We start from the raw sequence: 11,547 nt of genomic DNA on the forward strand, positions 1-11,547 counted from the left end.
CCTTAGAACTTAGATGAAAAACAAATCTCACAATGGCATCAAGTGGAAAACTGTGGAGATCAGAGGGACTGTGGCCGCCCCCATCAGGGATGTCTGGGGATGCAGTGTATATTGGGGGGTGAAGGTGTGGCGTTGCAGGTCAAACTCCTGCTTTCCTCTCTCCTCCTCTGGGAGGGTCCGCAGTGTCTGTGACAACAGGAAGAGACTGAAGGTCAAAGCACAGATCTATTGTCTTCCTGTCGGTGTGACGGACGCCTGTCTGTCTTGTTTTACGATGTCCGTCTAACACACACACGCGCACACACAGCAACAGGGAAAGTAAAAGAGGGCTGAGTAAGCCATTCATGAAAATGGGATCAAGAAGTAGAACGTCATTTGCAGTTTTAAGTGAACGAAGATTAACATGTCTTTTGATTTTATACTGACACTGCATATAACCATATTTCTATTGCAAACTGTGGATACAGCCTGCACCGCCACTGACAAGAACGCAAGAAAATCAGTGATAATATTAGTTGCAGGACTGTTGAGTTGAGTTGGATTGCATTACATCATGCAGACAGTTCTATTTCACTAGGAAAGGTTATGTTCAGACTGACTTATTTTCAGCAAGACTGCTGCAGGTTGAGACTTGCTCAAGTTTCGCGTCATGCATTGAAACATCGAGCTGATCAAATACATTCAGGTGCATATGGATTATTTTGTATCAACCTACTGAGAATATACTTCCAGAGTTGTGAATTAATGACTGGTTGCTTTCAGTTGTGCATGAGGTTGCTGCTTTTATGCCCAAACAGAATGACCATTTGTTGCATGTCTGTTGTTTCTTGTTTCTTGTCATACCTCCACTCTTTGATGTAATAAAGTTTAAAATAAAAAAGTGTAATTTCATACCTAAGGGTTTAATTTAAAGTATGTCTTTGTAAGCTAAACATGCAAAATGCAGAATTAGTGTCAAATTTGTATAGATATGTGTTAGATGACTGGAAAATATAGAAACAGAGATCAAAAGTTCCACCTAGTTTTAAGCCAACCAGGGCTGATGCTGCCCAATCAGACAAGCAGACAGTTCTATAGCACTACAGCCACTATTATCTGGCCCCCATAAAGCCTTTAGCAGTACAACTTCATAGGCATTTCCTCGCACGTGGCCTCCTTGATAAGATAAACTGCAGAAAATAAAGACACGGCAAAGCGTAGCCTCTTTTGGCTTCTCCAGCCAAACAATTCAAACGTCTATTTTAGCAGATAAGGTCGCGCAGACAGACCGCCCCACCCCTGAAACCTCCGAGACACACACTCGTCCCTTTGTGCCCTGATAAAGGAGACCAGTGGATGCATGTAATCAGCATATTATTGATAGTCTTAATGAGAAAGGCTCTGAGTCACTGAAGCCATTAGCTGGGATAAAAGAGGCTTAATTGTTTTGTGTGCGCGTGTGGGTGCACGTGTGTGTGTGCTTTACGGCGTGCCCGTGTGCCTGGGCTAAGACCAGGCTAATTAAATCCATTTCCTTCGTTAGCAACTTTTTTTCTCCGTTAATTAAGAGGGTTAATTATGGGCCTGGACAGAGGTCGTGTGCATGTTTGTGCGCACGTGCACTCCCCTCACCAGACCTATTGTATTATTGCATTTTGCATCAAAGGAGCATAATAACACACTGAGTATTCATGGCTTAAATTAAACAGCCTCTGATACTTAAAGGAGTGAATATTTTAAGTCAGATAGCATCTCTAGTAAACGATGGAGGTGTCAGGCTTGAATTTCAAAGGTTCACAGTAATAACGCGGCACCATCTCTCTGATAAAGGTCCCACATGTCTGTCTTTGTTATGAAAAAAAAAAAAAAACACTCATAAATCCTCTCTCCAGTTGAAAGTAACTGCAGTTTTCTTGTCACGAGGAGGAATCCACATGTTGTGGTTTCTTGTCAAAAGCGTCAACCGACAGGTCTGGTGTTAATACCAACTTCTGTCATCAGCGGCAGTGTGTGGTGCGAGCGGACGTCTGCAGCATACCAATGGTGTGGAACAATATTCCCCAGCACGCTCCATCTACAGCAATAATATCGTTAAGGCTGCCAGACATGAGAGGACTCTCCCTGCTCTGCCACTGGACACACACCATTACTTTTGATGGTCCATGTGCCTTTGTGTGTACATGAGGGTGGAAGCGCATGTGTATGTATGTATGTGTATGTGTGTGTGTGTGTGTGTGTGTGTGTGTTGGCTCGTGCCCTGGGGGTCACACATCCTGTCGGGGAAAATGGCTGATTCAGGTCGCGGCCATTTTGCTTGTCAACTTGGGTCCATGGCGCCATAACCGTTAGACATCTGTGGGCGGGCGATCATCTCTACTGCTATGATGATGATGATGATGATGATGATGATGATGATGATGATGATGATGATCCAGTGTGGCCATAACAAGACATTAACACCTTTTCCACTCTGTTGACTCCTTGTTAAGCTCCAGGCAAGTTTTGCACGTAACAAGCAACACACTTGTCTGAGCGCCATGCATGTGAAAGCGTCTGCAGGTGTCAAGTCCACCCCCTAGTATGTCCCTTCGGTGTCCTTTACTGTGAAGGAACCACTCATCACACATTATTACACACTCACTGCACCGAGTTTTGCTCCTTCCCTTCAGCTATCTGCCCCTTGGACGTGTGAAATGTCCTGGTGTGACTTTTTTTGCAACAGCAATAGGCCAAATATGTGTGTATGGTTAAAAAAAAAAGTAGTATGGTATAGTTTTAGCATCTTTTAGCTCATTCTTTTGTTTTTTCAGCTTGCAAATCTAAAATTCAGGCTCTTTCTTACAGAAGCAGATAGCCTCACTGTAGGCTAAGATGCTACTTGCAGTATCAAAATAGCGAAAAGACAAAGTTAGCAACCGGCTATGGGAATAAAATCTCTCTTTGGAGCAACACAAACACGACTAATGAATGCTAATGTTGCTTTGGATGTGTAAACAGGGTAAGATGTTTGCCATACTGATTTAAAGTGCCAACGTTAGCCAAAAAAAAGTAAATTATGCTGCTTTAACCTGATGTGTTTGGCAGCGTGTGGAACAGAGAGAGCAACTTGTGCTTCCTCATACTGTAAGAGTAGCACCCAGTGACCAATATATCCCCGTGCCCGCCTCTTATTCCTCTTCCTGTACCTGAAAACCACAATAAGAGCCTTTTTCCACATCCTCAATGACTCATTTCATGGGGGGAGAAGCCTGTGAGTGTGTATGTTTGTTGCTGTCATGTGTCCTGCTGGTGCATCATTAGGTATGGCTTTTTATTAGCCTCTGGTGTGCCGGGGATGGGAGGGGGTCAGCATCACTCCGGCAGTAAACTAGCGCACCCGTCAGCCCTGCACACGGGAACAAACACCCCATTAAACCAAGGCCTTCACATATTACTGTAATAAAAGCTCCTGCTCTCGCCTTTATGGGCTTTTTAATTATGTCTATCCGTCTTCCTGGGCTTGTGAGCAACAGTTCATGATGAGCCCCATTTCACGAATACTCCGCCACTGGTAGAAAAGCTGGAGGGGGTGAATTAAAGGGAAGAGCTGAAAATGGCCTGAGGCTAAAATATGACTATTGTTACTGGGATGGTACTTTATGTTTTACCGCTCAGCGTGGAGCCGATGGCGCTGCTTCTCTCTTCACTCTTTTTAAAGGCTTCTCTTTGTTTTACATGTATATTGGTATAAAGATGGTAAAATCTCATGCAGCTCAAGTGAATTACATGGCAGCTCTGTTGTAATGGTGTGTATTAAATTATGTCCCTGAGATCAGCACAATGGCCGGCCTAGCTGCAGGCTCCCCAAAAATTAACCATACAAATCATCCGCGCATGAATTTAACATAAAGGCCGTTTGAGGGTCATTTCCAGACCTTGTTTGTGTATAACACTTATAACAGAGGTCATTCACAGGCCACCACCCCCAACCCGCTACTTTAAATACCCTAGATACACTCCTGTACATTTTGCAAACCATATTTAGTGAGGTGTTCTTTGCATTACGCCTCAACAGTCTAAAAAAAAAAAAAAAAAACCCAGCCTGGTATTTAAGCATGCCGATTAATGGAGTAATATACGGTGCCTTACTGTAGCCTGTGTTTTATTGCCAGGTCGTTTTCTGCAAGGCTGGGCGCTACAGTTTAACCCCTTTTAACCTTAGCATGCAAACACTTGGTGCAGCTGCACCTGAGCAACACAGCGAGCAGATGCTACCAGAAACTATTAGTTTAAATCTGGCAACAATACACAGAGATCGAGGTGTTGCAACACAACAACAGAAAAAATGTTGCTACCTCAGGAGAAAAAACAAAAATGAGGCCTGGTTCTAAGTGTTTTATTGTCCTATATCATATATAGACAGTGTGTCCAGTGGGTTTGCATAGCCTTCTGCAGGTGACAACACCCATAAAAACCAGCAGCACCACAGCCAATGCTGCACCCACTCCACACAGCAGGGCCACCGATGGATGAGAAGCTGAGGAGAGAGGAGGGAGAGCAGAAAACAAACATTACTAAATCCATTAGTTACAGTATTTAGCGGGAGTAAACAGGAGACACAGTACATTTGATAATATTTTCCAGTTATGCACACATCCTACCTGCATGAATCAGCCTGTGAGTGTGCAGCAGAGAGACCAGCCATGGAGGAGGCTCCAGCACCTCCATCACCTCCTCCAGCAGGATGGGGCCCAGAGCAGCCGTCCCCTCCCACCGCAAATCTGGAGAAAGACCTTCCAAGTCCAAAAATGAGGGAAGAGGAGGAGGAGGAGAGAAAAAAAAAGAAGAAAATCTACTTAGTGCATTTAGTCAGCTGAGTCAACCATTCACGACACGACTGATTGGTTGGACAATTAAAAGGATTAGCTCAAAAATCAATCCTCCAATGATGCGTGTGTGCCAACTGAAAGCAAGTAAGCTTGTCTAAACATGGGTGGATCCTCTGCTGGGGTGTGTGTGTGTGTGTGTGTGTGTGGGGGGGGGATTTAATTCACTATGTTGCTGGAGAACTTGGGTTTGCAGCATTAGCAGGTGATCATACAGGTCAGTTTGGCTTGATCACCTCAGACTACTGTCATTTGATAGCCTTTCAATAACCATAATATAAATTATGTTTTCATAACGGCTCTATAGGGATGGTTTCACCACCACCCCAGCCTCGGTTGGTATCAAACGCTCAGGATTCATGTTGTGTGTAATGTGTTGTTGCTTCTGTAAACTGTACCAGCATCTGCTGCCAGGCTTCTTTTCCATCTCCGCTCACTGCAGCTGCTCTCACAGCAGCTACACACCTCATTGTCTCCACCTGATGCCACCCATCTGTCCAGAGCCAAAAAATGTTTTCCGTTAGTGATAGAGGCTGAGCAAAGCTTTTCATAGCAGGGAAAAATCTGCATATATATTAGTTAAACATATCAGAAAACGCAAAATAAGGCTATATTTATGTGGAGCCTAACCTGTTTGCTTCAGGCAGGAATGAACAGGCTTTGTGTTGTGAGTCAACGGGAACAGAGATGGTTGTTGCTTTCAGGTGACATGTGATGTACAGCTAGGAAAGACATAGAATTAAACAAGGATCACCACAAGCTGCATCTCTCTAACATGCTATCTAGGTAGCATTTTAGCACATGCATTTGACTGCTTTTACTAATCAGGAACCTACTCAGTCTTATTGGAAGATGTGATTCAGCACTGCTGTAATGGACATGTGTTATTCCCATTGTACATTTTGCTCGGAAATCTTAATAAAAATTAAATTAAAGGCACTGATGGATTTTAAAGCAGTTACATTTGGGAGCAAAAGACTCATCCAAAGCACTAATGTACAGATGCACAAAAGGTTTTATGAGTTCACACTGGCTCATATTAATGGCGCTGATCCATTTTGGCTTCCTCACTCTCTCGCAGTTACGAAGCTTAATGTTACCAAAGAGTGCATTCATTCCCTCAGTTGGAAAGTTTTTGAACTTTTAAGCTTGTGAGGATAGTATGGCCATCAAACAACACTTAGAAATGTATATGTTATATGCCAACTTAGCGCGTAAGAGACTAACAGAGCACTAGGAAAAAAAGAAAAAAAAACAGGTTAAAGAAACACCTTGACTGCTGAGAAACACACCAGATGGCTGAAATAGGTAGAAAATGAAAATCTGCCTTAAAAGTCAAATGTCTGTGGATGATACATGATTGGTAGATTTAAAAGAAGAAGAAAAAACACATCTCGCACTTGCTGTACTTACTGAATTCCTGTGATCTTGGTGGAACCTGAAGGCTTTCAGCAGGAAATGAAGTTTATCCTCCTGGCTCCTCGGCATGAAGTAAGACTTGGCTCCTGCTGTCAGCTTAGGATCAGTTAAACACCTTATATGGCAAAACACAGGCACAGGATTCATATTCATAAACACACTCAACACATCTCTTTACTGGACAATAAATGTACTTTTTCAAACACAACTCTTATACTGTTTAGACTTAGTGTCAGTTCCAGTGTTTTTAATCCACAGCCACTCACCCGTGGTTGCTGATGAAGGGGTATCTGGGCTGGGAATTGGGGTCCGGGTCCAGGGTGGCCACACAGCTGTCCACGTAGACCCTCAGTGGGACATGGTGACCCCGCAGGACCGCCGCCTCAATGTGCATCACGTCACTAAGGAAGTAAACATTAGAAGGCCTCGGCGACCGCCAGTCCTCTAATTAAATACAGAAAGGAAAAAATATAAGTGGAAAAGTAACATTGGGGCCGTCAATCTGATTATATGATGCCCATGGGGGAGCAGAAGGTCAGAGCAGCAGGATACAGGTACAGAAACAATAAGAGAAAAGGACTTTAAAGGAGACAATAAGTGGATTAAATCATCATCAACCTGGGTTGGAAACACAGATGAGGGTCTGTGTCTTACAACAACTCATTTAAATCTTCCATTATTTCCTTCTTATAATAACTTCATACAGTCCACGCAGGAGCTTCTTTCCAGAGGAGCAATTTGGCGCAGTCACCATCTTGCATCTCGTGCGTAAGCTCGGAATTAATTAGACGACATAATCAGCTGTTTATTGATCGCTTTATTGTGCGTGTGACCCCGCGGGGTCAGCCGCTGCCTGCCAGGCATGCAATTTCAGCTCATCACCATGCATCAAAAGTTTCACTCCTGTTTCATCAAGTCGCTGTTGAGCATCTTTAACAGTCACGGCGAAGTCTGCGAAGGCCTCGAGTGATTGCAATTAACGCCCTTCGCTGGGGAAATTAGTCAAACCGCCTGCTGCAAATCAAACTTTGTGGGGTTCGTTCCTCCAGAACATCAGCTCTAAGTTTGTTTTTCTTCTTTTTTTTTCTAATATGTCCCCTACCTGTCATGAGACGTAGGGAGAAGTGCAGCTGCTGCTCTGCTAGCATGTCGGAGGAAAACGGCTTCCAGGTAGGCCTCAAGGCGTCGCTGCTCACATAATGTCTCCTGTGAGGACAATTACAGGAAGGACATGCATTTCACTAGAGAAAGGAAGATGAACACACACCCTAGTTTCTCATAACATCACAGAGGTAAACAATAAGTGGAGCTTTACCTTTGATAGTGGCATTCAATAACCACCTGGGCTTGGTTGGTTTTTAAAATGTAGGTGCTGCCAATGGGTGTTGGGGAGTAAATCAGGGAGAAGGAGTATATGAGGGCATCTTTTGTCATCTAAAAAAAACACAACAGTTACACAAACGTCAAATACACAAGGATTGATGGACAGGAGAAAGCTACGTACTGTCGCTGTGCTGCCGCAGCCCTGTAGCTCCGACTGGAAATGCAGGATGTGGTCGGCGGCGTCCAGAGCGGCGCAGCCTCCTAGGGTCAGATCGGTGGGACGGATCAACTGACCGTTCCCTAAGAACAAATAGGAAAAGGCACAGTCTAAATCAAGACCATTACCTGAGGCCATTTCTTTTCCTGGTCCAGTCAATAACACTCACAGCGAGCGCAGGTTCAACTACAGGACAAATAAAAAGGTTTCTTAATGCGGCGCTGTAAAGTCAGCATTTGAGTACCAAGAATGTCCCTTTCTCAGAGTGAAGAAATAAGAGGAAACAGTATTGATCGCCCAGTCCATAGTCTGTGCCATTTGCAGTAATAAGCACTGAGTGTCCCGTCTTCACCGTTCCATTCAATTTTCCAATCTGGGCCTCTAACCTGCTCCTTTTCTTTTTCAGACATCAGAGCAGGAGGCATGTTAAATGGACCAGAGCTGGTTCTACAAGAAAAAATGCACACACTTGATCAATTCAAACAAGAAACCGGCAGCCATTACCCAGGAAGTTCTGTTTGACCTCCACGGTGACCTCTCCTTCTCCACAGCGCACCGCCACACTGTCGGCCGGCACGGGCCCCCGCTGCTCTATCTTCACCAGCACCTACAGTACAACATCATCCACACATTTACACCGAGACACTTTATTGGATATATCAACCAGGATGTGTGTAGAAATAATGGATAAATGTACGTTTGGTTCCTGCTTCAGATCTGGGCCTTTCAACAGCTGGGTTCCCCTCGGCTCCAGCTGCTCTGAGGTCAGCTTTCTCGCCTCTGATCTCTCAGGGTTTTGAAAAGTTTGCATCTGCTTCTGCTGGCCGACAGCTGGGTTCCTGAGCTGGAAGCTGCGGAGCCGGTAGCTGACAGGAGAGCGGCCCCGCTCACCTTGTCCTGTCCGGTTTGACTGATGGTCTGCTGTCTGCCGGGGCCTCGCTGTCACTTCTCCCTCTTCTTGTGGGGTTTGGTTCAGAGTCTCATTGGTGCTGAAGCTAAACGAGTGCTGTGAGGCTACGCAAAGACCCACACACCAGAGGAGAAGCACAGATCTGATCAAAACCACCTCTCTGAGCCCCATCGCAACCTTTCACACAGTACCCTGAGTTATTGGCACGTTTACAGAGCACTGCTGCCTTTGTGCTTTGACCAAAACTAAGGAATGGGAACTTGGCTCTGGCTCCACCTTCTCCTAATGACTTGATTGGAGTCCAGCCTGAAGGATTCAATCTTTCAACCTTCTCACTAAACAGAATTGCAGAGTGGATGAAGGCTGTTTGGCCGCTGCTGTGTCCTCTTACCTCATCAGCAGAGACTCATTTCATAAAGAAATTAATACAGTTTGAATAATCATGTCTACATTTTCTTGTGTGGGAAACTATGGAAAGTGTAAGAAAACAATACGGTGCATTCTTTAAATGTTTTAAAGCCAGATAATGGCATCTGCCAAATCTCCACCTGTCACCATGCTAATGCACAAAGACATTTATAAAGAGAGACCTGCCCGACCAGAACAGAGAGAGGCTTTCACTGCCCTCATGAGGCAAATCAATCAACACCCTCCGGGGTTTGTTTTTGCGCTGCGTGGTCTTTGAGAGAGTGGAGGCGATGTGGTCACCGCTCAGCTGAGCAGAGTCACTCATAAAACAGAGATTTATGATCATCTTCTTGTGAGACTTCACAAATGTCACCACCAACAAATGTATTTGTCTGTGTGTGTGTGTGTGTGTGTGTATGTGTGTGACAGGAAGTGAGGGGCGTGTCCTGGGTGTGTTCCAGCAGCCTTGTCAATCATACCTATGGGCTGCCCTGTTTTTCTTCACTAAACACAGCTAATTGGTTTATTTCTCCACAGAAAACTCCACTTAAGTTATTTTTACATATGAAAATATACTTGTCTATACTGTATTACCCTCTTTATATTCTAAATGTGTTCGTTCTGGCACTGAAATCACAGTATATGATGCATCTGGGTGAAATATACAAGATTTATAGCTGCTCTATTGAATCAAATGTGCCGTGCAACATATTTGGAACTTGATAGAATTCTATATGCTGCATAGCCTACATTTATTCATAAAGTCTTGGCTCTCCACTAGAATTTAAAACTGGTGTTATGCTTTACTTTCTTTCAACAAAGCAATGCATCAGATAGATTTGTTTTTGTTTTTGCAGAATGTGCATTATGCATGTATCCACAACATAAACACATTCACGCAGTACAAAGTAGATAGATACAAAAATACAATCAATTCCTCCTTCCAGCTTGTCTGCATTATCGTCTGAACTCATAATTCTAAAGCTAAATTCTTTACTTTGTCTATCAATTCAGTTACTCTAACAGGAATAGTGCATTTGTCTGGCACTATTTTCCATGGCGGATTGATATATATTAGCAGCAGAATGGAGAATGTGGGGCTGACTCAGTATAAACGGTGTTCATGTTGAAACTTTATGACACATACAAGAATAACAGAAAGGCATTATGGGAATACTTTGCATAAAACCGAAACTTTAAATTTAATATTGAGAAATTCCGACTTATCCACTTAGTTTCAACTTTGCATTAAAATGATTTAGTTAATCATATTACAATCCATCAAACAATAAAAAAAACAGCATTTTTCATCATTTAGAAGTTTTTCCAGTAAGAACATATGGAAAAAAACAAAACAATAATACATTTTAATTGGAAGTTACTCCGTCCTAAACTTTTAATGCTTTTTTTTTTTTTTTTAAGTCACATCCTCTTGATACAGACACACTAATCCGGGTTGACCTACAGGAATACATTACGGCTCCACCTCTCTGTCAGGATCTCCCTCCAGACTCCCCAGCAGAGAGGCTGCTATTGTCAGGAACTGGCTTTTATCTTCTGCTGATCAGCTGCAAAACAAAGAGAGGTGTGTGTGTGTGTGTGTGTGTGTGTGTGTGTGTGTGTGTGTGTGTGTGTGTGTGTGTGTGTGTGTGTGTGTGTGTGCTAGTTCAGAGGGCTGGAGTGAAATCAGTCAATCCCTGCCAGTTAGGCTCCCCTCTGCTGCCGATCCCTAACTTGGTTAGTGGCCTCTAATTTGGCCCCCAGAGGGCCCTAATGCGGGTCCGATGGGGGTTTCTGAAAGGGGCCTGGCAGCTCCAACCTCTACACTACACACTCTACACACACACACACAGCTGCCACTCCCATCAGCTTCTGTTTCCAATAATCCGGGGATAGGAGGCTGCAGGTAAATAGACAGATCCCCTGTTTAAACAGCAAACACACACACATATCATCATCATCATCATCACACACGCACATCCCACTTCTACCAGATGGAAAATTGTCAACCAGGATGGCACACCGACGACACAGATGCTCAGTGACAGTAACACACACACAGATACACACACACGTCCCTCATCAGGTTTTGCTGACAGCACAAAGTCATGGAGAGAGAGAAAAAAAGGCTGGATTTGGCCCTCGCTGCACTGCACCATACGGATTACGGTTATGGAGGCTCATTAAAAACATGTAGTGGGAGATGGATTAGTTATAGCCTGCTGTTGTGGTGGGCGAGCAGCATTCGAGATCAGCGGATTTCTATGCGTTTTGTCAGCGTTCACACAGCAGTGAATAGATTTGCGTGGGACAGGAGATATTTCTGAGGGAAATTTTGCCTTCCAACATGTACTGGCATGTGCTTTTTAGAAGCTGGCATCAGTTATGGTGCCACTGCTCACAACTATCTCGGTTTGTCTGCAGTT

The 11,547-nt window shown here is 44.0% G+C and overlaps 1 protein-coding gene across 1 annotated transcript; it reads right to left on the bottom strand.

Annotated features, from left to right (window-relative positions):
* Positions 1 to 3,252: 3,252 nt before the first annotated feature.
* On the bottom strand, positions 3,253 to 8,884 carry LOC310997963 (zona pellucida sperm-binding protein 3-like; the record flags this gene model as incomplete). Its single annotated transcript, XM_083987839.1, is given in 12 exon segments — positions 3,253 to 3,314; positions 3,317 to 3,364; positions 4,620 to 4,739; positions 5,243 to 5,337; positions 5,475 to 5,566; positions 6,258 to 6,378; positions 6,530 to 6,707; positions 7,366 to 7,469; positions 7,579 to 7,697; positions 7,768 to 7,886; positions 8,308 to 8,410; positions 8,501 to 8,884. Coding segments are annotated over 12 exon segments (1,545 nt in total).
* Positions 8,885 to 11,547: the final 2,663 nt, after the last annotated feature.

Source organism: Trachurus trachurus (genome assembly GCF_905171665.1).
Source record: "Trachurus trachurus genome assembly, chromosome: 2".
NCBI lineage: Eukaryota > Metazoa > Chordata > Actinopteri > Carangiformes > Carangidae > Trachurus > Trachurus trachurus.